At 37.2% G+C, this 26648-nt stretch overlaps 1 protein-coding gene across 1 annotated transcript in view; it reads left to right on the top strand.

Annotated features, from left to right (window-relative positions):
- Rad18 (RAD18 E3 ubiquitin protein ligase) overlaps window positions 1–26166 on the top strand; it is a 98881-nt gene extending 72715 nt beyond the window's left edge. The window contains exons 12-13 of the mRNA XM_076841132.1: window positions 17546–17608; window positions 25963–26166. Of these exons, the coding sequence (XP_076697247.1) occupies window positions 17546–17608; window positions 25963–26065 (166 nt within the window). The 3' untranslated portion in view covers window positions 26066–26166. The remainder of the gene's footprint in view (window positions 1–17545; window positions 17609–25962) is intronic.
- The last annotated feature ends 482 nt before the right edge of the window (window positions 26167–26648 follow it).

The raw sequence follows: 26648 nt of genomic DNA on the forward strand, positions 1-26648 counted from the left end.
TTTTGGCATAACTAGAGAAATGTGAATAGGTCTCTAGATCAGATAAAGTTTTTGTAGCAATGTTCAATTTCCTGAATTTGATAATTGTATCATTGTCATAAGTGAATAGACCTGTTCTTAAGAAATGCACAGCGATGAATTAAAGGGGAACAGTGACTACCAGTTACTTGCAAGAGTTGAGGAAACAACATGTGTTATGTGTGTGTATGATTGTGTGTACACAGAACAAGAGATAAATGGTAATGGTCAAAATCTAGGTGAGGGATATAAGGGTTGTTTTTTGGTAGGTATGAAATTATGCAGAGTTTAAGAATTTTGCTTGTTGAATTCTAAGAAAGAGATATCTGGAATTTTTTCTGTAAGGAAATATTTCATTGACCAAAGCCAGGGGGCCTACACGGATGATGACCCACCTGACATGGCTGTTTCTGCCTTGGTGTGTTAGAGAATGTGGACAACTTCAATTGCACTATTCCTGAGAACAGCTCATTTAATCATTTTGTGACCAAATCTGTAGCCCCTAACCTACCTAGGTGGGCCTTCCTGCAGATGCTAAGGGTTGATAGAAACCTTTAGTGAAGATATAAGTGATACATTTTAATTCTTCACAGTTCTGGCAAAGGCAGTTACCTCTTCTCTGATGTTACACTAGGAGTGGGATCTTTGTGTAGGCAAGACACAGGCACAGGCACAGAATGCCAGGCACTTTGACCCAGAGGCTAATGAATTATTGGCTCTTTGCTTGCTATATTTTGCCACAACTTTTCTCTCTTTTTACTTATTTCTGAAAGAGCTACCCAGAAACTTAAGAGCTAGAGAAAAACTAAAAACAAAAAATGTTTGATTCTTTGGTCAATGTAAGAAGTTAAATTCTTTCCTAAGTTCTGAGTAAATAGGAAAATAATGGAGGTAATTTTAAGGGAAAAAGCTTCCATTTTGACATTTGCCTGAGGAGTGTTGGAATGCTGACACTATCAGCCTATGGATGAGAGAAGCTGAGTTTTGCTAAGTGAAGGGAAGGGGAAATACCAACTCAGTTATCAGAGCACCTTCTCATAGCAGAGGGGTGCAGTTGGCTTTGAAGCTTGGTTCCAGGCAGGCCTTTCAGACAGGTCATGGTAATGACTGGGTAAAATTTATAGTTTGGGTTTGGTAAATACAGCAAATGAGGATTTTGAGTTGATTGGTTCAAAAAGTCTTGGGTGTTGTCCTTTGATGCTTTATGTTGAAAAAGTTGATAGATCTTTTAGGAAGTTTCTGGATTCAACAATAAACTTAATCCATAACTTAGCTTCCTGGGCAAGAGTCTCCTGGAATAGTGAAGTTATATTGATGAAAACAGTGGAATGCTGAAGTCTTACTAACGTAGGCAGTGAGCTGTTTGGGTTCTACAAGTACTTCTTGAGTCCTGGGAGTGTTGCATGTGCTATATTATTTAGTTCTGTAGAGATGTGGAAATGAAAGATGAAAGGAGTCAAATAACTTGTTGAGGTTTTACAAGTCGTAAGTGGCAAGTCCACATTGTCCTCCTTCATAATGCCACTGTGGACAAACAACTTGGCTTTTTCAAGAATAGAAATATCCAGTTATTGAAAAGGTTGAGTTTCCTCAGAAGCAGATGTGGAGATGAGGATTTAAGTGGAGGTGGTTTATTTGGAGGGTGAAGAGGACACTGTAAGGGAGTGGGAAAGTGAGACAGGAAAGGGAAGAAGTGCTAAGCGTACTTGTTACCAAACCATAGATCACTGTCAGTAGCTGAAGTCTAATCCTCATGGGGAATCTGGGAGCTGGTCTGAAATATTCCCTCAGTTATCCCACCAAAGGGCAAGGGAACTTCTGCTAGCCATTCCTTGGTGGCTGTTCCCTGGTGCTCCCAGTGCCCATGCAGAACAGAACAGGCTTATACAATGAGGAATCACCCCTGGGCAAAGACACTGATAGTCCTCAAGCCTGATACACTGGGGGTGGGGGGGATATAGTGCAGAGAGTTAGGCAGGCTGCCAGTGGGATCTGCCCAGGCATTGATTCCAACAGAAGACAGGGCAGTGTTTTGGATCTGTGTATTCCTTATGAATACAAACGTGGCTCTATGGGTCTTAGCCTGGGTCTCTAGCCCATGAGAATGTAGGAATGTGTGTGGCTTTCCAGAGCCCGCTGTAGCTCTTGCCAAGCACACTTGCCCTTTGCTGAAAGGAAAGAAAGAGATAAAGATGTTTGGGGCTGCTGAAGATGTGATAGATAAGAAATGTCAGAGGACAAAGTGACAGGAGAACTAAAAAGCTCTGAGCAAATGGGTCTACAGACTGAAGAGTGCACTTGTTGATGCGAAACAATTTACTTTTTCATCTTATATGATAATAAACCAAAGTACAAAATAATCCATCACCACACTGAAATTTGCCAACATACTAAATAAAAACGTCTTGGCTTTGGGCAAAAAAGTGCAAATACAGAAAGAACTAGGAGTTCTTTAATTGCCTGGAAATATTTCCTTATTATCCCGCTTTGTTTCTTGAAATGTACTTACCTATAGTGTTTGATTTTATATGTGACCTTAAATATTTCTCTCATGTATACTTTCTGAAGTTTCTTCTCAACTTGTCATTTCAGAAGTCTTTTCTCTAATTAACACATCTGTAGTTTAGGGTATTGCTTTTCTTATTGTTATGTATTCCTGTCAGTGGGTGGCACATGTTGAGAGCCAGGTTTCTCCCTGTTATCATGGCAAGTTATAGACACATAAAACTAAAACTATCCACATGATACTAGATTTGAATTGGAGACATTAACATGAACTCATAAATATGTTAATATAGATTGGAATGAACATATAGAAAGGTTTACAGATGTGGTTATAAACAATTTGGTTGTTTCACATCTATTTCACTGCTCTGTCAGCTCTGAGGCCCAGGAAGTAAGGATTCCACAGTGGCAATGAGCACACTTGGTGCACATATCTTGGTTTCTAATACCATTGTCCAGCAAAAGGAACAGATGTGTCTGAGAGAAAAGACTGGTCCTAGGGCTGGCACTGGCAGATGGAAAATGAGCTTGGAGCATTTTATAATGCCAGGAAGCAAGAAAGTCAAAAAAGAAAAGAAAGAGGGGGAGAGGGAAAGATAGAGAAAAAAGGAAAGGAAAAACATAAACATGATAGTGAATGTATGTCAGAAGGACACAGGAAATAACTAAAAGTTCCCAGTGGCCAAAGCTGAAACAATTTAAGCAATGACATAAATTTTATACCATTGGATAACTCAAAGTATAAAATATGTTTTGAGTTCATTCATACTGAAAAAAATGTAATGGGGGAGGATAGACAAGGCTTGTGTGCAGAGGAATCCCAGATAATTTACATTGATGAACTCCCTTTAAGGAATGTGGGCTTTGCAGAGTGATTTCCTTCCAAAGAAGGAAGTGGGTGCAGAGGGAAAGAGTAACCTCTACAGTGGGGAATCTGACAAACACTTCCTCAGCCATGTGAGCAAAATCAGTGTCAATCATAATGTATTGATAGTAGTGCCCTTGATGTGATGTAAGCCCACTTTACCTCTGTGATCTTTCTCCCCAAAACTCATAATCTCAGTCAAATTATGAGAAAAATATCAAACTCCAGCTGAGGGTCCCTGTATAAAATTCTTAATTAGTACTCCTTAAAACTATCAAGGCATCCAAACTAAGTGGGCAACACTGTCATAATCTAGAGGAGGAGGAAGCATGACAACTAAATGTAATATGTCCTACAGAGGATCATGGACCAGAAAAGGGACAGCAGGTAAAGACTAAGGAAAGGGGCTGCGGTTGTGGCTCAGTGGTAAAGTGTTTGCCTTGCACAGGTGAGACCCTGGGTTCGATCCTCAACACCACATAAAAATAAATAAATAAAATAAAGGTATTGTGTCCAACTACAACTAAAAAAGTAAATATTAAAAAAAAGGATGAAGGAAAGATGAATGAAGTATACACTTTGGCTACTAATCATAATGCATAATCATTGCTTCATTCACTGTAGCTAATGCATCATCCTGACATATGTAGATTGTTGACAGCAGGGGAAACTTGACGTAGGGTATATGGGATCTTTGTGTACTAACTTTGCAGCTTCTCTGTAAGTGTAAAGCCATTCTTAAATAAACAGTGCATCACAGCATCAAGATGAAGAGGTATATTGGTATGAAAATATCCAAAGAATGGATTGATTATTGGAACACTAGAGGTCATCAAAACTAAATTCTTCAGTGAGAACTAGAACACTTCCTCTGGGTTGTAGTAAGTTTAATTATTGAACTATTCTTTTTTTTTCAGTTAATATTACATATAACACTTAAATGTATAAATTAATAAAACCGTGTTTTAACACATCATATAAAATGCATTGTACTTTGTTAAAATTTAATTCATAAATGTGCATTAGAGAATTATATTCTCTCTTTTCCCCCCCCAGTCATCTTTGCTTAGTTTTGCTAATATTTTCACTTTTTACAGGATGGTTACCCCTTAGAGAGGAGGTGGCTCAGCCTTTACATTTCATCATAAAAGACAACTTGTTCAATATACAGTCTGACTCATCCTCTTCAATTACCATGTATTTGTTCATGAATATATACTTTAAAAAGTGATTTCAGTAGTGATTCCCAAGGAGAATATGAAAGTACATGGTTTTATCTTTTCTCCATTACTCATTGCCAAAGGTTTTTTCCTATTAAATAATAAGGTTTTCTTTCACTCTGAGGTAGTTCGTGTTAGTACGTCTTGGGTTTAAAAAAATTATTATGCATTCTCATTGTGTAGTCTGAAGAGCCTCTTTATAATAATAACTTTTGGTTTTGATTTTATAATAAATTACTGATTCTTAGGCATTCTAACTCAATTCTAGATAGTGGATATTATTGTTTTTACCAAATTCATGAAATGCTATGATAGAACAATCCTCTGTAAATGTACTCTTCAATTTCCTGTATCAGGAGAGTTTTAAAATTCTATACTTGATTATTAATTGTTTATCTAAAATGCTTATAGAAAGCAACTTTTCCTTCCAGGTTCCATGTTTAACAAATGACATCTTCTGTGTCACAGCATGTAGTGTCTGATTGTCACTCAAGGTTTTCATACGGTGACTATAGTGTTGAGAGTTTTAGTTGGCATGACATGATAATAATTGCATAAGGTTGATATATATATATATATATATATATATATATATATATTTAATCCTTCATACAGTCTCCAAAGGGGAGTCTCAGGCATTAACATCACTGATGTCCTGTTTACGAGAACTACCTGTAGTCAAAGCTTGATCTTTTTTGGGCAAGATAACATCTGGCAGATGTTCTTCTGCTGAGGTTGTAATTTGTTCATTCTTAGATTTATGGGCAAATATTTTCCAGATACCTCTTAAGTTAGGTGCTGTATGTTTCATAAAAATAGCACTTACTGACTGTCCTTCGTTCCCCTACATCGTTGTCTTTCCAAATGCTGGTCCTGCCCTTGAAATACATTCTTCCCTATCCTTCAAGTCCCAGATCAAATGTCTACCCTGTTGTCCTTAAAATCTCTTAGCCTTTCACATCACTGAAATTGTCTCTTCTTCCTGCAGTTGGGCCTTGTCCTCAGTATAAAGCTCAGTTCTAGGACTTATGACATCCTAATGTGGTTATTTACTTAAAAGATTATCTCTTTTCCATCCCCTCTTGACTAGGAGTTAAGATCTGGAAGTTCATGGACATTGAGTGTTACTTTTTTAATCCCACTAGTCCCTAGGCCTTGCTCATATTAGGTGTGGGGTAAAGGTTTTTTAAGAGAATGAACAACCTGCCCTCAATTAGCTCACAATCTGACAGAGGAAATAAAAGAAATGTGGACAATTACAATAGAGTATGATAGGTATTTTGACAGGTGAGATGTAGGATTCTGGGAGAAGGGCAGCTAATCCAACTATAGTAGGATCAGAGAGGGCTTCTTAGAGGAGATGACACCTGACTAGAATTGGAAGAATGAGAAAAGTTTACCAAGCAAAACTGAACAGTGGAGATGAGAATCGAGGCAATGGTGATCTCATGCAGATAGGAAAAGGATGTTGCCACTTGTAAACATAGTTGGTTGTAGCATGTAGGGTACAGTGGGAAGTATAGGTGTCACCCTGAGACCACCTAGTTGGGGAGTATAGGTGCCACCCTGAGACCACCTGTCACCCACCAGGGGGTTAAGGCTGAATTTGTTGAAGTGCATTTCTTTTTAATGTTTCAGGTGTTTTGTAAACTATAGGAATTCTTGTCCTATATGCTCTTTTATATGTTTAGCTTGACTCATATAATAGGTAAAAATTTGATTGGTTCATATTCAGTTCTTCATTATAAAAAAATAAAAACGGGAATAGCTAAATTATGAGCCTCTTAGAATGCTTTGAGAAAGCTTAGAGAATTTGAAGGAACTACAATTCTTTCTAAATGTTAGACACACAATAATTACTTTTGATCAGTACTCTCAGACCCCCAATGTGGGTAGCCAGTTAAGAGGTGCCTCTAGTTTAATTTAAAAAAACCAAATCTGAGGCTTTTTGGCCTTGTTCTGGTGGATGAAATTGGATGGGATAAAAATGATATGTAATTTACAATATCATACTATTGAAATTTTATGTTTTTAATCAGCTGATCAAGATTTCATTTGTTAAAATCACCATGGCAGTTTTCCAAATCAGAGGTTTTAATTTTTTCTTCCCTCACTTTTTAAATCAGTGTAACAGATGTTGTCAAGTCTCCTTGGAGACCTTGAGTCCAAGAGAAAGATACATTAGGATAGAATGCAAACATTGTCAAATTAGCAAAGAAGCTTAGAAGTCACTAAATACAGCTACCTATTTTCATAGATGAAGAAATGAAGCCCTGAATGATGTGGTGATGTCATTTATCTAAAGTAGTGAAATAAAGGAGTCATTCACTAATTCTAGCCCAGGTTTCCGCCATTTCAACATGAGTTGTATCAGGATTTTTGTCTGTCCACACATTAGACCATCATTGTTTTCTTTGTCAGAATTTAATGAAGTCATTCAAATTAGACAGTGACTATGTATGTTCTGCCTTCCCTGTGATAAGCTAGTTTCCACTTCTTATCTTGGCACAATGATTAATAAACAGCATATTTTATCATTCTGAAATGTCTGCATTTGCACGATTGTTCAGGTGCCTTGTCAGAAGAGGGTGTTCAGTATGAACCTGCCTGTCTTTTTTTTTTCCCTCCCACACAAATATATTCTGGAACATGGGTACATATTAAATTGCTGATTTTGCTAACTCTTATTGATTTTACCATGTAAGTGGTGCACCTCATTCCCGTATCTCAGAGGAAGCCAAGCATTAAAGGATGGTAGGTTTCATTTGCAGAGGAATATTTTTTAGGTAATGCAAATTATAGAAGCCTTTAAGATTTCATTAATGGGTGGCTTTAGTGTATTCTTCTTGCTCTTGCAAGCACATTTTATTAAAGCCATTAATAACCTGTTATTGGGGTACAGGTGGTAGTACACATAAAAAATTAAGAACACATCAGATCATTAAGTTTGGGTACATGTAGTTTGGGGGGATGATTGTTGTTATACACTTTTTAAAAAATATTTTTAAAATATCTTTTGATTGTTGATGGACCTTTATTTTATTTATTTGTATGTGGTGCTAAGAATCGAACCCAGTCCTTCACACATGCTAGGCAAGCACTCTGCCACTGAGCTACACCTCCAGCCCATGTTCTCATACACTTTTGATCATTTAATCAAACACTTCCATTTTGTGTAGAGACTGAGTCCCAGGGAGGTGAAATGTCTAATGCCTAAAATACAATCATGTGAGTTAGTGTTGAAGTACACCTCCTTGAATAGATCATAAGACTGAAATTTTATGGCCCAAACTTTGATATTGTTTTGGGTGGTTGATGTTAGCATACTGTAGTTGCATGTACATTCTCCATCTAATTAACTGAGTAGGTTCTATAGAAGTTGCTTTGCTGGTCAGGTGCAGTGGCATACCCTTGTCATCCCAGCAACTCTGGAGGCTGAGGCAGACGAATTACAAGTTCAAGGCCAGCTTTAACAACTTAATGAGGCCCTAAACAACTCAGTGAGATTCTGTCTCAAAAATTGAAAATTAAAAGGGTTGGGGATGTGGCTCAGTGGTAAAGCACCCCACCCCTGGGTTCAATCCATAGTACCAAAAAAAAAGTTTTCCTGCTATGCAGACGGTATGCTGGTCTCACTACTAGCTTCCTACTCAGCTGCTTGGTCCCTGCTAGCAAAGAAAATTGTAATCCAATCAAAGCTTAAGTGATGAATGAAATGTTTATCTTTGCAATATTGCTTGTTTCCTGACTATTTCTCCTTGTGAGGCTAACCTTTTAATTGCTATGATCACCTTATCTTTTAGTATTTGATTTTATTTTTATCATCATTTATACCACTGCTAGCTGAAAAAATAAAAACAAAGTGAATCAACATTATTTTGTTCCCTTGCCCATTTAACTTGAGAGTTTGATTAATATGTAGGTGAAACAGTGAATATTTTGGAAATTAAAAACTTTCCCTCACCTTAGGTTATCAGACTTGACATCTTTTGTGTCTTAAGTTTGTAAGTTAAACATGAGTGCAAATGTTTAAAACTATTTTAAACTTGAATTTTTCCAGAGAGTCAAGAGAACTCCAGTATTTGGAAGTAACTAAATGTCCTTTTATTTTATTTCTCTTCCTTGAAAGATTACATGCAGTACTTTTGTAAGAATTTAACGCCATCAATCTTTATTACTTCAGTACCCCTTTCCTTGGTGCACATAGAAAGTGGTAGTATTTTATTGGCATGCCAAAATAAACAGGTGAAGCTGGAAACTATAGGTGCCAGCCATGGACTTTAGCCATCCTACGTCTCACCAGGGGCTAGAAGCAAATGCTAGTGTACCCCTGATTCACGGGGGTGGAGGGAGAACATATTGTTGAGGTAGCTTTGCTTGTATGTGCTATTCTAATACACCATTAAGTCATTGAATAGGTGGGAAATCCATGGACAAATAGATTCATACTGTTCCTTGGGTAGAAAGGACAGCAGCAGCATTTGAAGCATCCCTTTCTCACTGATAAGGCTATGATTGAGTTAGTAGAAAGACATGTTGAGACACTTAATCTCATGAACTTAATGAGTGATAAAGCCAAACTTCCTAAATTCAAGTATAATGCCTTCTGCTTGGTTTTGCTGTTCTCCAGATCCTCAGAAGCCACCAAGGCCAGATTAATAAAGTTTTGTGTTTCTTGAAGTGGAATTGAGTGAACAGATGAAATATTAAAAGCGTCAAGTTTCTGAGTTTCCCCAGTCCATTATTTTCATGTAACAGCAGAACCTTAGAGGATAAAGCACATAATAAAAGAAAAATCCAGACTGTTGCTACATTTCAGAGTAGAATGTGTCATGTTTTTAAAATTAAAAATTATCAGTACTGATATGACTTTCAGATTTAGAATCTTCTAAAAATAAATGCTAAATACACTCTAGGTAGAAAGCTCTGGTTTTGGGGAGTTTAGGATCCAGAGGAAGGTATGCTCAGATGTGGTTAAAAGACTTGAATTGGTTTATCTGCATGCAAAAGTAGCCAGAGTACTGGAAGTGGACAACAAACTGTATGGGTTGGAATATTCAGAAAAGAGGGAACAGATCAGACTATTGCAAGAGAGCACTTTCTCAGGTTCACTCTTAGGATTAGACCTTATAAACCTCTAAATCATTATTTCATTTAGTATGCCCAGATCTGGAAAAGAGTTCTTACCCTAGAAATCATGATAATGATTTTGTAGAAATACTTTCAACAAGAAAAGAAAGAATGAAAATACTTTTCTCATTACTTACATAGATTTAATTGAATCTTTGCAAAAACATGAAAGAGTAAGTTTGTTTGTTTTTTGAGCACCTAGATATTAAAAAGCAGGGACACCACAAACTCAATAGAAAAATGTACAGAATTCATGAATAGTTAGTTTTCTGAAAGATAAATAATAAAGAAGTTAGCAAATATCTTAATATTTGAGAGTAAGGCTTTGGGGTCAAGGACCCCTCATTTATTACTATTAGAAACTCTGTGTACCACAATCTATAGGGGGATCTGATGATATTAACCAGGAACACTTTTGTTTCACCTTTATTCAGTGTTAGGATGAATTTGTCCTGCTGATGTACCTGTACACAAGATGACCTATACACAGTTATTTATTGAAGTGTTCTTCCTAATAGCAAAACATGGGAAACTACTCAGTCTTCATCAGTGGGGCCTGGTGGTTACAGCAGCACATCCACATGCTCAAACATTGTGATGTTAAAAAAGAAAGATGTCAATGCTAATATACTTAGATTTCTAGGTTATGTTAATTATCAAGAAGACCAACATCCAGCAAGGCAACTATGGCATGCTGTTTTTCTTTAAAAAGGGAAATAATGTATACTTTTCTTTGTTTTTTTTTTCATAAAACAAACTAATAAGAAATTAAAAAAGTAATAGTGGTAGACACATGTTAGAGAAAAAGGAACAAAGTGATCCAAAGGAGGAAATGAAACTTCTCCTTTTGATATCATTTTGTTTTTTGAACCATGTAAATACATTAATCTATTTTAAACAAACAAAAATGCATAGGTACTCTTTAGAGTTTCAGAAGTTACTATCCTAGTGGATTTGATTATCATAAATTGGTTCAGGTTGTAAGGGTAAAAGAAATTGAAGTTAAAGTGTAAAAGACTGGACATTGTAAAGTTTCTAAGCTGCAAGGCCTGAGTTAAAAAGTAAAGGACCAGGTATTGTTAAGTTCCTCTGCTACCCCCAAAACCTGAAATTCCTGTAGCTGTTAGGACAATACCCGAACTGCCCAGTAAATATTCCCACTGACTCTCTGGTTGTTCAATAACCTGGGACCCTGTGTAGCTTGTCACGTAGGCATTCAGGGCCCAAAACCAATCAGTTTGAATGTGTACCCCGCGTAGGAGTGACCAATCACCCCCGCCCAATCTCTTCTTGCCAATGAGTGTGCTAATCATGTCTCAGAGTTGTTGTTCAATTTTCCCAAGCCTCATGATGATTTGTTCTGATGCATGCAAAGCCCCGCCCTCCCCCAAAAGTGTACTTAAGCATTGCTCAACCCCTGCTCTGGGCTCTTGGCTGCTCTCCCTTCTTGAGTGAGCCGGTAGCTCCAGTGCGCAGGAATGGAATGGATCCCCAATAAACCCCTTTTGCTATTGCATGAGTTGGTCACTTGGTGGTCTCTTTCTCCGACATTTCGCCGGACCCTTACAAGGTAAGACTGACATAGTAATGGGATTTTGTAATTTATGGAGCATTGGAATTATTAGAAAATTTGGTTAATAAATATTTGTATTTCTAGTCAAATTAAGATAAAACATTGTCAAAATAACAGTAACCCAAGTTGTAATTATACCACTGTAATTCAGTGATAACTTTACATTAAAGAAAATCTTCAAAGTTGCTATTAAAAATTTTAACATTACATTTAGTTTTGTAACTGTTAAGAAAGTAGCATTTATGGGTCTGGGGCTAGGGCTCAGTGGTAGAGCACTCGCCTCTACCACGTGCGAGGCCATCAGCCTCAGCATTACATATAATAAACTTATTGTGTGCAACTAGAACTAAATAAATAAATAAATATTTTTTAAAAAGTAGCAGTTGATGTTGCCACAAAATCTTTTTGTACTAATATTCATTAATATTTTGTATTTTATTGTAGCCCTTTTTTTTAAATCCCTCTGGGAATATTTATGAATTTTGGAATATCCCTGAGAGCTAAATGGTTAATCCCATTTCAGGTGGTGTTTTGTTTGTTAAGATTCTAGTAAAAATAGTACCTCTTGTATTTTTTGAAAGAGCTTAAACTGGGTGGTACATGAGATAGATTATCTTTGGGATGAATGGGGCATTTGTTTAGGGGGATGTATCCTCATTCAAGATCCCATGACATCAAGTTCTTGCATATGACTATGAGATCCATGTACTTAGCTAGCGGTCATTTAGTTTCATTGTGGGAGTTCAATTTAGCCATTGTTTTTTTGAGGGGTGGGGGTGGGTGGGTACTGGGGATTTAACCCAAGGGCAGCTTACATCCCTAGCCCTTTTTAGTTTTTATTTTGAGACTTGAGTCTCACTGCGTTGCCTAGGACCTTGCTAAGTTGCTGCATCTGGCCTCATGCTTACAATCCTCCTGCTTCTGCCTCCTAAGCCAGTCACTGGTTTTGTATCTCTCAAAAGGTTTCTGGCATGTGGGAGGTTGTTGAATTAATCTTATAGTGCATCTCTTTCCTCCTTGATTAAATGGTATGATAGTTTTTTTGGTTTTTATTTTTTGCCCTGCTAACCTCCCTGGATGATTCTAGAAAACAAAACAAGATGATCATACATTGTGATTGTTTTTTTTTTTAATATTTTTTTTGCAGCTATAGATGGATACAATACCTTTATTTTATTTATTTATCTTTATATGGTGCTGAGGATCGAACCCAGGGCCTCACACATGCTAGGCAAGTGCTGTACCACTGAGCTACAACCCCAGCCTCTGTGATTGCTTTTTAAACTGAACATAAACTTAATTATTATTGCTTTGTCTCATCTCTTATTAAGGATTTTTTATGTATTACTTGAAAAATAAGTTCCTTTTTATTACCTTTTATCTGAAGCTTTCTTCATTTTGTCATTTTTACTAGATGTTAGGGAGAGCAGTATAACCCCTCTTAGTCTTGCTTTATCCATGAACCTTGTTGACATCTGGTAAAAGCCTTATGATAAAACATATAGGGGTGGAATTCTTAACTCTCAGATTAATGGTTTTTGAATTTTTTTTTTGCTATAACTTGTTGAAGCAACATGGTGGGGCAGAAGGAAGATGAGTTTTACATCCCCATCCCTGTTTTTCTACTTCACTTTCTCTGAGCCTTTGTCCGTCTGTGAAATGGGATTAAACCTAATATGCTTCTATGAATTAAAGCTAATGTACATACAGTAATTATCACAGTGGTTGGTAGAGGTAGTTGCTCAGAGAATGGTCATCTTTGTCATTGATTTTTTTTTTTAACCTAAGATGTTTACTTTTTACTGTCATTCAGCTGCTAAAATATTTGTCATACAAGCTATTTCTCATCCTACAGAACAGATTCCTAAAAACAGGTTTGGGGAAGGATTCATAATAGTATGGTAGCAATTATATAAGTGTCACTGATAGATATTACACACTCTTCATCAATCCTCCAGTGATCTGTCCTTAAGGAGTTAAATTTTTTTTTCCATATTCAACCATATTCCAACTAATGCCACAATTAAGAGGAGAGAGTTGGGGAAGGGGAAAACTCATAGATAATAAATAAATAGATACACAATAATAATAATAAAGAAAAATTCCACTCATAAGTAATCTTTAATCCACAGGATTTTTATAGCAGATGTCTGCATTTTTCCTACCCCCACAGTACCCTGTGTACCTGCCATACTGGATAAATAACAAGTTCTGATGAATTTGTGCCCTGGTGTCATGGAAACAGTGGAAATCAAAGATTAAAATGGTGCACATAAGTGATTGCGTTTTTCTAGTACAAATCGAAACATAGTGCTATGGCAATTATTTAGGTTTTTCAGAGTCAAATCTGTTTTATGAAAATGGAACCAACATTTACTAAACACTGTGTACTAAACTCTGTGTTATATTGATTCATCTTTAAAATATCCCTATAAAGCACATGTTTTATAACCTGACTTTACAGATGAAGATACTGAGTCTTGAAAAGGTCACATAACATGCCCAAAATCATAGTTTTGTCAGAGATATGTGGCACCTTTTCATTGTTGGTGGTAAAATTTTTACTGGTAGGATAAAATTGATTGCTTCCAAAGGAAATGTGCAAAGGTATTGTTTTCCTTTTTCTGAGAAGAAATTTTGCTGCTTTTCATCAGAGAATAATAATAGTAAAATATTTCAAATATTTGAAAGATCAGCCAATCCAAGGTGTGTTCACATACTCATACAGAGTAAGCTTATGTTTCTGAAACTTTGAGCTACAAATTAAGTGCACATATTATGAAAAAGTAAATATGAGTGTTATAAGTGAGTATCTTCTTGAATAGGCTGGGAATTAGAAATTTTATTTTTTGCCCGTGAGACTTGGTCACGTGGAATCTATATAATAATGTCCACTGTAGCTGGGCTGATGGTGACATCAGAGAACACAATTTGAATGCCCTTTCATGGGGACAGCATAAGTTTCACATGCCAGACCTCTTGTTCATCCACTTTTTAACATGAGGTCTTCCAGAATGTTCTGAAACCAAATAGTAGAGAAGCTGAATTTTACTCTGAAAAAAATTCTGTGCTCTAAACTTAAAATTATAGTTGTGTAGGCTTGTGCATTCTCTGACCCCAGGTATACCAGAGTGAGTCATTTTCTCCTGTGAAGAATTTTTTGGATGTCTTTTTTTTTTTAAATTTTATTGTAGATGGACACAATACCTTTATTTTATTTATGTGATGCAGAGGATCGAACCTAGTACCCCACACATGCGAGGCAAATACTCTACCACTGGACCACAAACCCAGCCTCTAGACATCTTGGAAGTATATTCAGGGAAATTTTGATCGTCAAGGCATATTAAAGACTTCAAATATATTAACGGCCTCTATCCACAGGAAGACATTTGTGAGTGATCATTTTGGTAACACTGATTATTATGCCCATTTGTCTCTTTAGAATCCTGTTTGTGAAACAATATGTTTAGTTTAAGGAGGGTAGGCTGTAATTAAATACATGATTTTAAAAAGAAGTGAACAGGGGCTGGGGATGTGGCTCAAGCAGTAGCGCGCTCTCCTGGTATGCATGTGGCCCAGGTTCGACCCTCAGCACCACATACAAACAAAGATGTTGTATCTGCCGAAAATTAAAAAATAAATATTAAAAAATTCTCTCTCTCTCTTAAAAAAAAAAGTGAACAGCCTTCCCTGGTGTCTTAGTATCAATTAGTGTTTCAGTGGTGACTTGATTTGGAGCAGGAGACATAGCAGACAGTCCTGACACTTCATTGTTGGTGAGCTTCAGACTCCCCAGCTTTGTAGTAGTTCTTTTGGTGACTTGGTGCACATTGGGGTGAATGCCTGGCTGGAGTAGAAGGAAAGACTGAGAACTGAGGACACTGGGGAGCTGTCAGCCTTGCTGGGCAGCAGTATTGAAGTCACACAGGAAGCAGAAATTGCAAGCAACTGTCAGATGTGTTTTTTGTAAACCTCCTCTGCCATCTGTTTTCACTGAGGCAACATAGTGAACACCTCTTCAGTTCATGTCATTAATGTACTGCAAATATTTTCCTTTAACAAATCAGTGATTTGTGCTGGCGATTTGAAAGCCATTATGTAAATTGATCACAGACTCTTCCCTGGTTAGTTGATGGATTTACCCATCCTGCTTACTAAGCTGGAACAGTAGGAATGCTTTGGAACCTTCCTATTTAAGAGGAAAAAAAGTGTGTTGGGGGAGTGTTGGCAAGATGCTAAATTTACTCTTTCTCTGACTGTGTGACGCCTGCAGAATCCAGAGTCACATAATCACCCTCAGCTCCTGGGTTCTTCAGAAGCAGTATCACCCCCAAGGCAATGAGAGTTGGTTTGGAGGGATTGGAACAAGAAAATCTTACTAGTGATATATATAATGCATAGATATACACGTGTACACACAGGTACTTAAAAGGATAAACATTATATTTGTAGTATTAAGATTTCATGAGCAGGATTAGAAAAAAATATATATAAAGATTGTTTTGGGGGACAATAATGAAAAAGTAAAAAAAACAAAAACAAAAACACAGCCTTAAACTTTGTCTAGGTGAAGAAGAATACATGACTTTAGAGTAAATAGAAGTGGAATAAAAAGGTTAGGTTAAAATAACTTCAGTTTTTTAATGAAATTGGAGTACTTAACTCTGACAAAAGGAGGATCAAGGTTGAGATCTTGTGAATGGAAAGGTTTAGAACCACTTCTGTGGTAACAGGGGTGGCAGTGGATATAAGCCCTCCAGAATGAGTGGCTATAGGGTCTGCCTTTTAGGATTATAAAAAAGTTGATGAAATCCACTTAATATCCTTCAGGGCCTTTTGTTTCTTCTCCTTCTCTCCTAATAAAAACTACATTTAGCCAATTGTTTAATAGGAAAGCTTATTTTACGCCAGTTCCAGGCTTAAATTGATGATCAGTTAAGTTGGTAACTGTTGTCAGGGTCACTTGCATTTTAGAAGTGTAAAGGCGTCAATGCTTTGGTTCTGTGACATGCTAGCTCAGTTGTTCCCACTCCAAGGAGGTGAAGGAATGACTGCAGTGCAATGTTGACAAAGCAGAATTGTCTGTAAACAAAATAACAGGCCATTACACATGGTAGTCACCATCAGAGCGGGCCCAGCACTCTGAGAGTCATAGGAGTTTGGGGAAAATCCCTTGAGTATAACATTTGGTAAAGAACTCTGTTTAATGACTGTTTTTGCCCTTCTTTGTTGGGTCATCACAGGCAAACATTTCTTCAAAATAATTTGTCAGAAGTAGTTGAGCAATTCATTGGCACTTTAAATCTTCCCAATTTTTAAACTTATTGTTATTTATTAGAGTATCATTAAAAATGATTGCCATTAACATTTCCCAAACTGTAATTTCTCACCTGAGAATGGGGTTTGTTTTAACCTGCTCTATTCTGAGGTAAGTGACAACTGCTTTTGAGCTGCCCTGTCCCGTGTCCAGGACTCTTTGATGTTGGGGTCCACAGGCCCTTTCTAAAAACAGTTTTTATTGATTTGGGTAGGAACAATAGGCAAAAAGCCTAAAAATCATTTTATGTCTTTTAAAGAAATAATGTATACCTTCAATAACCTCCTTTATTGTGCATCCCTGTATAGGTAGGCCAAAGATACACTTTAAGCCAGATTGCATTTATAACAAAATGCCATAATTAGCACAGTTGAAATTAAATTTTACTTTACTTTGGTTACAAAGAGTCTAAAACTTATTTTTTTATGATTTTTTAGTACTAGAATTTACTTTTTAAAACACAATTTGTTTTTCATTTTTTCAAATTGCTAGGAATCAAATAAAACAGTTTGATTTTTTGGGTGATGTAGAAAATTAAAGTGTCTTGTGACAGTATTCCAGTTAGATCCAGATTTTCAAGTTGAGGGATTTATTTAAATCTTAGTGATTTTTTTTTCATGACTCACAACTTATTGTTTTTCTTATAGCTTTATTAAAATTTAATTGATATATAGTAAATGTAAATAGTTAAACCATATAACTTGAGTTTTCACATATGTGTCCAGCTGTGACGCTGTCTTCACAATGGAAAAGGTGCTTCCCCTTGCCCACCCCCTCCCCCTACAGGTAATCACCACTGGTCTGCTGGATTGTTCTTTGTTATGATAGTCTAGTTTGCATTTTCTAGAATTTTATGTAAGTAGAGGCATACAGTCTCATTGTCTGGTATCATATTGATGTGTATATCCTTTTAGTTCCAGTTCAGACATCATAAGAGATCTTCTGGAAGAAGAGGAAGCCTGGGAAGCATCACATAAGTGAGTTCTCACGATCAAGAAATAAGCATGTACTTTGACTTGAGAAATGACAATTCTATGCAGCTGATTTTCAAACAAAAGCATAAATGTGTTTTCTGATTCAAGAAAGTAAATCCACATATAGGGTAAAGATTTCCAGTTTACTACTTGTTTCTGTACATTTCTGCTTAGAAATGGAATACTATAAATAACTCTAGTTACTTCTCAGAAATTGTTTCTGCAATACCAGATTATTTTTATGGAATGATTTAATGGTTTTGCCTTAAGCACTGGCTCAGAATTGTTAGAAAACTTTCTCCATGTGCTCTTTCCAGTGGCTCAGCTGGATTTCTTACATGCAGGTCCAGGGCTCCTGTGCTACTTGTTAGTCTATTGCCTCTCCACTCCAAATTCACTCCACGTTTGCCTGTTCTGTGAAAATTGAACCAGGACCTTTAAATGTTTTAGCTCTCCTAATGTGAAATTTTCTTAGTAGAGGGCCCTCAGGAGACTGTTAAAAAGAAAGGGTTTTGCCTCTCAGTTTCTGCATGTTTCCTCGCTAGACTTTTAAAGTGCTCATAGCTTATCTAGCACCTGGCTCCGCTGGTGGCCCATTGCTGTATCTGTTCTCATTAGCCATAGTTGTATACTCTTCAACCACGTCTGGATCTGTCCAGGCAGGAAGAGCTCTCCTTTTGTTCTCTGAGCCCAAGAAGGGCTATTCCTTTTATTTTGCTATTCCCATATTCTGTAGAGTTCTTTTATTTCCTACCTGCCATTTCCTTATCACTTCAATACTTGTTATAGTTAGGAATTATTTATATTACAACTGTTCTTTATATATAAAGTATCATAGCTAATGAAAATCCTAGAAGTTCAAATACGAAAACTACCAGGCAGCTTAAGACTTTATCCTAAAACTAGTACTGCATCATTTCCACCATAATCTGTTGGTTAAATTGAGTCACAGGACAAGCCCCATATTCTAGGTAGGAAGGTGAGTTATTAGGGGACTCCACTGTATCAGGTTTGCTCAACAACCACCACACCAATCTAGATGTGGAACATTACCAATATTCTAGGAACCTCCTTCACATCTCCTTCAAGTCAAAAATCCCCCAAAGATAAGCACTATTCTGATTAATATCACCATGAACTAATTTGCCTGGTTTTAAACTTTATATTAATAGAATTATATAGTGATCCTTCTTTGGTACAGTGTTGTATCTGTGAGAGTTTTTCATGGTTACAGGTGGCAGTAGTTTGTTACTTTTCATTGCTCTGCTGTAGCAGTACTTGTCACAGTGTGGTCCTCAGATCTACTGAAGGAGAAACTGTGGGGAAGGGAACCAACAGTTTGTTTCCACAGGGCCTTACATGCTAGTGTTTGTGAACCACTGGCCTACAGTATTCCATTGTGTGGATCTCAGTATTTATCTGTTCTGTTATTGATAGGTACACGGTTTGTTTGGAGTTTGGGGCTTTTATGAATAATTCCATCAAGAACATAATTGTAAATGCCCTCCAGTGCATATGTATTCATTTCTTTTGAGAATATTCCTAGGAGTAATATTGCTGGACCAAAGGGTATGCACACATTCAGCTTTAGTAGTTACTGCCGATCATGTTTCCAAAGTGGTGTGCTAACTTCAACGCCCTTCAGCAATGGGAGTTCCAGATGTTCCAAGTCCTCATCAACACTTGGTATTTTTAGTCTTTTTAATTTTAGTCATTCTAGTGGGTGTCCAGTAGTATCTCATTATGATTTAAATTTGTATTTCTTTGATGACTGTGTTGAATATAGTTTTATATGCTTATTAATATTTTGTATACCTTATTTTGTAAAGTTTGGCTGGGCACCCTGCTGCTTGCCTATCCCAGCTACTCAGGATGCTGTGGCAGGAAGGTCACAATTTAGCATGACCCTGTCTCAAAAAATAAAAAGGCTGAGGTAATAGCTCAGTGATAGAGTACACTTGTGTTCAATCACCAGTACCACTAAAAAAAGAAGAAAAGGTGAGGAAGGAGCCTTGCTTTTTTTTTTTTTTTTTTTTTTCCTATTTTACTAACATTGACTACTGCTAATGACTGTTTAACTATTTGGTCTGATTCTGGGAACCCTACAGAATAGAAACCTACGGACTGACTGAATATAGAGATAACCCCCAATTTGGTGGCTGTGTTCCAGTAAAACTACAAAAACAAACAGTAGATGAGATTTGGTCCATGGGCCCTAGTTTGATGACCTCTGATCTAGGACTATGTGAATCCAACAGAGAATTCATATGGTTGAACCAGATTTGGATCCCTGTGGCCCACTCTTTCTCAAATTGCCATCCAGAGGGTATAACAGTCTAATCAATCTAGGGTTGCTGTTAGGAAAAAGAAAGATGTATGAAGTCCAGGAACAGTCAAAGAGTGCTGAATTTTGAAACATTCAATATAATCTCAGTGCATTTTTTATCTTGATCATTATTCAGAAACTTGCCAAAATTAGAAGATCCCTTTCTGGGGACAATAGCATTTAGTGACCAAACTGCTTTACTAAGGTGTGTAGACCAGTAAGATTTCTGAGGGAGGTGTCATAAGTCTTTTCAATTCCACTTCAGTATTCAATAATATTAGATACCTGGAGATTATAAGGGGGTGAAAGTCCACTGAATCCCTTGACCATCAGTTTGAGTGACCCAGATGATTGCATTCACACTCTCTGTCTGAAGCCCCACTGAGCTACATCCCAAGCTCCCTTGTGCTGGGAGCCATCAGCCAAGTAGGTATGACGAATTCCTTGCCAGCTTACTCCCATGCTGTCTAGTGGAAGGACTTCTGAAAGGTGACCTTGCTCAAGGACCAGGGCAGGATCCGTGTTTAGGGTGTTCCCCCTTTAGAATAGGGCGGTTTAGCATAATAGGAGATTAGGGTGTTCCCCCTTTAGAATAGGGCGTATCCTGCTGCTGAGTTCCTCTTGAGTGCTTAGGGTCAGACAGTATATTTTGGGAGACAGAAGCCCATGCGGAGTGGATTTGGGCAGAGAACCTGGATTCCCCCAGAGCGTGTTTGTAGACGGCCGGTGTGAGTTCGGGAATAAAGAATTGCTGTTTGAATCTACAAGCTGTGTGGAGACTCGTGATTTGTGCCCAGCCAGAGACTGTGGCACCCTTGAAAAAATTTTTAATTTTGAAACAGGTCTCACAAAATTACCCAGGCTGGCCTCAAATTTTCCAAGCTTCCTGCCTCATCAGGCAATTATAAGCAACACTTTCTTTTCAGGAGTTTTATGTGTGCCTAGAACTGTACTTCTATTATAGAATTAATTCCAGGCATTAATTCTTCACCCCCAAATATGGAAACTAACACTATAAGGATGGCCTTAATAGACCTTCAAGTATTTAAGGAAACAGCACAAGCTGATCAAGCCTTCAGACAACTAGGGAGATCTCCCAAAGTGAGGCTATCCTTTGTTACATTGAGAGAACTTCCAGGAAGGAAAAAAGGAGTATTTATACATATCTTGAGGCTGTTATCCTTACAGTGGGAATAACCTATTTAGAAAAGATGGTATAAAATTTGTCCCAACCTTTATCTGAAATGATCATTGATTTCCACTTTGCCTCTGAAAGTATTTAGAACTCTCTCAACTCACTGATCAAGATTTTTGTGGGTGATAGAATTACCTTAGGTTTCTTCCTCACAGGCCACTGTAGTCTAAAATTATTGTATGTCCTGCTATACCTGGATCAGTATCATCTTGGGCCAAATAGAAAGCTCAGGATATACTCTACAATATTGTTTAAGGCAGGTGCTGAAAGTACATGAAATTTGTGCTGCTGGCTGGATCTGGGCCCCTGGAGTCATTTTCAAGGTTAATATTGTAAGTTGGCCTCATTCTGCTGCCATTTGCTTTAATTAAATGCTGTATGCAACAAATAGATTTAATCCTGTCTTCTGTTAGTTATAGTGGCTTATGAAGTGGTGTATGCCTGGGAAAAAATCTCCAGGGGCCACTGTGGTGTAGAAACAAAGAGTAGATATTGTCAGGAGAAATATATAAAACAAATGCCAAATGTCTTCTTTGATATAAGGAGAGTAACTAAGAACAGAGTAGGGACGAAGAGCATGAGAAGAAGATTAACATTAAACAGGGATGAGAGGTGGGAGGGAAAGGGAGGGAGAAGGGAAATTGCATGGAAATGGAAGGAGACCCTCAGGGTTATACAAAATTACATATAAGAGGAAGCGAGGTCAAAGGGAAAAATAATACAAGGGGGAGATATGAACTGCAGTAGAGGGGGTAGAGAGAGAAGAGGGGAGGGGGGATAGTAAAGGATAGGAAGGGCAGCAGAATACAACAGACACTAGTATGGCAATATATAAATCAATGGAAGTGTAACTGATGTGATTCTGCAATCTGTATACGGGGTAAAAATGGGAGTTCATAACCCACTTGAATCAAAGTGTGAAATATGATATATCAAGAATGATGTAATGTTTTGAACAACCAACAATAAAAAAAAAAAAGAAGAAAAAAAAAAGAATTTCTTAGCCAGGCACAATAGCACATGCCTATCCCAGCAACTCAAGAAGCTGAAGCAGAAGAATTTCAAGTTCAAAGTCAGCCTCAGCAACTTAGTGAGGCCTTAAGCAATTTAGAGAGACCTTGTCTCAAAAATAAGTTTAAAAAGGGGTGGAGGGTTGGGGATATGGCTCAGTTGTTAAGAGCCCCTGGGTTTAATCTCTGGTATCAAAAAAAGAAAAAAGTTTCTTGCTTTTTTGCATGTCCTAAAAAGCAAGGAACTGACTGTCTTTTGTCAACTTCTTATCTTATCCAGGATGTTTGCATGGTGAGGGGACTTGGAAGACACAGTTTCTTCCTCTGCAATAAAGAGGAAGCAAATTTACTGCCCTTTATAATAGAATAAAGTTTCCCATCTTCAGAGGGAAGTGCAGTCTATTTATTGCCTGTGCTGGTGTTGTATGTCCCTCTTCATGTCATCTTTGGAATTGAGCTTCAGAACCACACAAATGCTGACCCTCTGACAGCTCTTCTTGATGTAAACGATTAATTGTCCTCATCTCCACAGAAGTTCTGTATCTTCTGGCAGTGTCTATCAAACTGGCAGACTAACTTTTAACTTGCAGATAGGGTATATCTTAGGCCCTTCCTAGTTTTAAACGTATTTAAATATGAGGTGGTTGTTGTTGTTGTTTTTTTTTTCAAATAGGATGTAGTTGTATCTTTTTAAATCCAATTTATAGTGCATCTTGTAAGTGGACAGTTTTAACTAGTTATATTTAACATAATTACTAATATGGTTGACTTTAAATCTATAATATCTTTGTTCCTTTTTTCCTCTTTTCTCATCATCTTTTGGATCAATTTTAAATTATGTATTATTTTATTTTTATGTCCAGTATTGTCTTATTAATTGTACTTTTATTTTTAAAAATTTAGTACTTGGGCTGGGGGTGTAGTTCAGTGCCTGTCTTGTATACATGAGGCCCCAGGTTCAATCCACAGCAGAGAGAGAGAGAAATTAGTAGTAGGGTTTTTAGCATATATTTTTGTTTTTTTAATTACCATCAGCCTTCAAATAATGCTTCAGTGTGTAGTAAGAACTTACCAACAATGCTACTCTGCAGTATGTGGGTACTCTTTTAATTTAAAAAGTCACTTTTTTTTGTACCAATTAAAAGAGAGACATGAGAATTTTTTTTTTAAGAGAGAGAATTTTTTAATGTTTATTTTTTAGTTTTCGTGGACACAACATCTTTATTATTTTTTTTTTTTAATGTGGTGCTGAGGATCGAACCCAGTGCCCTGCGCCCACCAGGCGAGCCGCGCTACTGCTTAAGCCACGTACCCAGCCCCATGAGTATTTTTATATTTACTTCTAGTTTTATACTTTTTGATGGTCTTATTTCTTTGTATAGATTCAAGTTTTCATCTGATTATCATACTTTTACAAACTTACTTTAATATTTCTTAAAGCTCAAAAGTGTTAACAATTCTCTTAGCTTTTGTATGTCTGAGAATTCTTTATTTAGCAGCTTTCATTATTGGATTGTATTTTTGGATGGTATGGAATTCTAGGTTGAATTTTTTTTTTCTTTTGGCACTTTAAAACTATTATAGCATCATCTCATGACTTATATGGTTCCAACATGAAGGCTACTGTAAATCTGCATTTGTCCCTCTGTGGAATGTTTCTTTTCTGCCTGTCTTCAAGATTTTCTTTTTTCTATCTTTGATTTTTAGCACTTTGAATATGTGTCTGAATGATTTTTGTGGTTATTGTTTTATTTTTTATATTTATCCTGGTTAGGGTTCTTTGACTACCTTTGATCTTTGTTTGATGTCTTTCATTATTTTTAGAAAATGCACAGCCATATAGCTTCACATATTTCTTTGCTATTCTTCTTTCTTCTCTGGGGATTCTAATTACACATATTATATACCATTTCTTATGGTCTCACAACTCTGAGTTGCTCTGTTTTGTTCCCCTCCCAACACACAGACTTTGTTCTTTTCAATTTGAATGATTTTTATTGACATATCTACAAGTTTACTGAGTCTTTTATCAGCTTTATATATTATCTTTGTGAGTACTTTGAAGGATTTTCATCTCTGATACAAAGTATTTTTCCTAACATTTCCATTTGACTCATATCATTTCCTTGTCTGCCGAATTTCTCCATCTGTTGATGGATGTCATCCAGCTTTTGTAGATACTCTAACATATTAATCATTATTATCTTAAAGTCCTGGTTCTGAGATGTGGTTGTCTCTGTCTGTATCCGCTGGTTTCCTTATCTCTTGGCAGTGGGGTTTTTTCCTTTCTTCTTTTGTGTTGGACATTTTCACTGAATGTTGGATAGACTGTGAAGGGATCTCAAGACTGGAATAAAGAGAGTTTATGCCTAGACATGGGCATACTTCTGTCATGTTGTTATTGTGGGAAGTTGAGTCAGTTACTTAGGAGTTGACCTCAGCTGGTGTGACTTAGTGCTTAGCATTGAGGCCGAATTTGTAGGGTCTTACTTAGTGACTGCTTCCATTTTCTTTTTAGCTCCCTCTTCATGCCTACACCACAGAGGGGCATCTCTTCTTGGTGTCCTTACTTCTCCCTTAACCATTTCCTGCTTCTGCTTATTTCTTCATCCTGGGCCTTTGGTGGGGGAGAGCTGGGGTTTTCTATTGGCTTGGTTCAGCCTCAGTCTTAGGTAAGCCCTGTTCTCCTGAGTCTCAGCCATGGGGCTCTGCCAGAACTTCTTTCTCCTACCATAGTAGTCAGGCTGCCTTGACCAAAGCTCTGCTTAGTATCTATGTGAGAACAGCAGGCCAACATGATTTTCTGTGCCTCTTCCAGAGATGGAGGTTTTAGTTTCCACTATTTCTCCAGCAACAGTGGGTTTTTGCCTCTGTCCCTACAAATGATTTTCTGTCATTCCTCCTTCAATATGCTTATTTTGCCTCATTTCCTCCAGAGTCTATGGATCTTTTATCAAGCCTCATGGGCCAGCAAGTTTCCTGCTCTTCCCTCAGTAATTTAAAGCTTTTGCCTTTCAGAAGAAAAGCATCCAGGACACAGGCAGGGCTTTCTGCCAGTCTCGGTAGCCACCAAAGTAGGCTCTCTCCAGTCTCCTGCCTTTTTCCCAGTCTTTCTCATGAGTAGCTAGGGGAGGCTTATGGAAAAGAGTTTACAAGTGCATGTGGACTCCTTATATCAGGAGCTTTCAGTACTAACCTGTATTTAAGAACTCATGAGGGCGCCTGGGGGTGGGCAACTCGTGGTAGAGCACTTTCCAAGCATGCATGGGACCTGGTTTTATCTCAACCACCAAAAATAAAAATTAAAAATTTTATTGGCAATTTACCAGACTTCTTAGCTGATTACATAATAATTGTACCCCACCGCCATCTCTCTCATAACTTTGCCTAGAGTGAGAGTTTGTAGGGCCCAACTCTCTTTGAAGGGGCTTATTTTTCTTTGGAGTTTTGTTTTCTTGGTTACTATACAGGAATGATTAAACTCTCTGGCTTTTTATGTTCATTGTTAGAATGAGGTACAATTTTTTTGTTTGTTTTCTACATGTTGAGACGTTAAGCATAAAAATCACAGATTTTGATTCAGAAGAAAAAGGTTCAGTTCCTGACTCTCTTTCTGTAATCTTTGCACATTCACTGTTTTCTTCTTACTTATAGAGTGGGGATGATTTTAATTATAATACTAATAATTACAGATTTGTTGATGAGAGTAGAGGGTTATGGGGGGGGGTTGATGAAACAACACATATGAAAGCACTCACAAACTTGCAATTGTTTAAAACCATGATTATTATTCTCTAAGATACCATTTCTTTTTTTCCAATTTCAGAAATGATCTTCAAGACATAGAAATAAGCCCAAGACAGAATCGCCGCACAAGAGCAGCTGAAAGTGCTGAGATTGAACCAAGAAACAAGCGTAATAGGAATTAGTGTGGGCTGTTGCTGATTTTTTAATTCAGTGATCAGAATGTGGTACTTTTTATTGCCATATATGGATTCCATATTTATAAATGTCCAAGGGAAGATGTTAATTCCTAAATGTTGTGGTTAACTGATTTCTAGTCTCTTCCGCCTTTCCAGAAAAAGTTAAGCATCCTCACTTGGTCAGTTGCCTTCTGCCTCTAAAACATTTCTCCTTAAAAACACTATCCACATGTTCACCAGCTTTGCAGAGTGGGTAAACTATTTGGGAAAGGGATTTTGTTTGGTTTCTAAATTTCAAAATGTCCTTACACCATCCTCCTTTTCTTCCATGGACACCAACTTCACAAAAGGATTCTTTTCTGCCTATTTACTGTAACAAGCACTTGAGTTAAGAGTGTCTGTATTTTGTCCTAATTCACATTCTTGGTGTGTGTAAGTACCTGATGCCGTTATATCAGCACACCCATGACAGCAATTCATGATAGTTATTTTCTAAGTTGAATGTAGTTATTTGTTAAACTTGTGTTTTACACATTACTCAGAATAGGATTATAATTAAAAGTCACAAAGTTAGTATTATAATTTTTAA

The sequence above is a fragment of the Callospermophilus lateralis genome, chromosome 20 (genome assembly GCF_048772815.1).
Source record: "Callospermophilus lateralis isolate mCalLat2 chromosome 20, mCalLat2.hap1, whole genome shotgun sequence".
NCBI lineage: Eukaryota > Metazoa > Chordata > Mammalia > Rodentia > Sciuridae > Callospermophilus > Callospermophilus lateralis.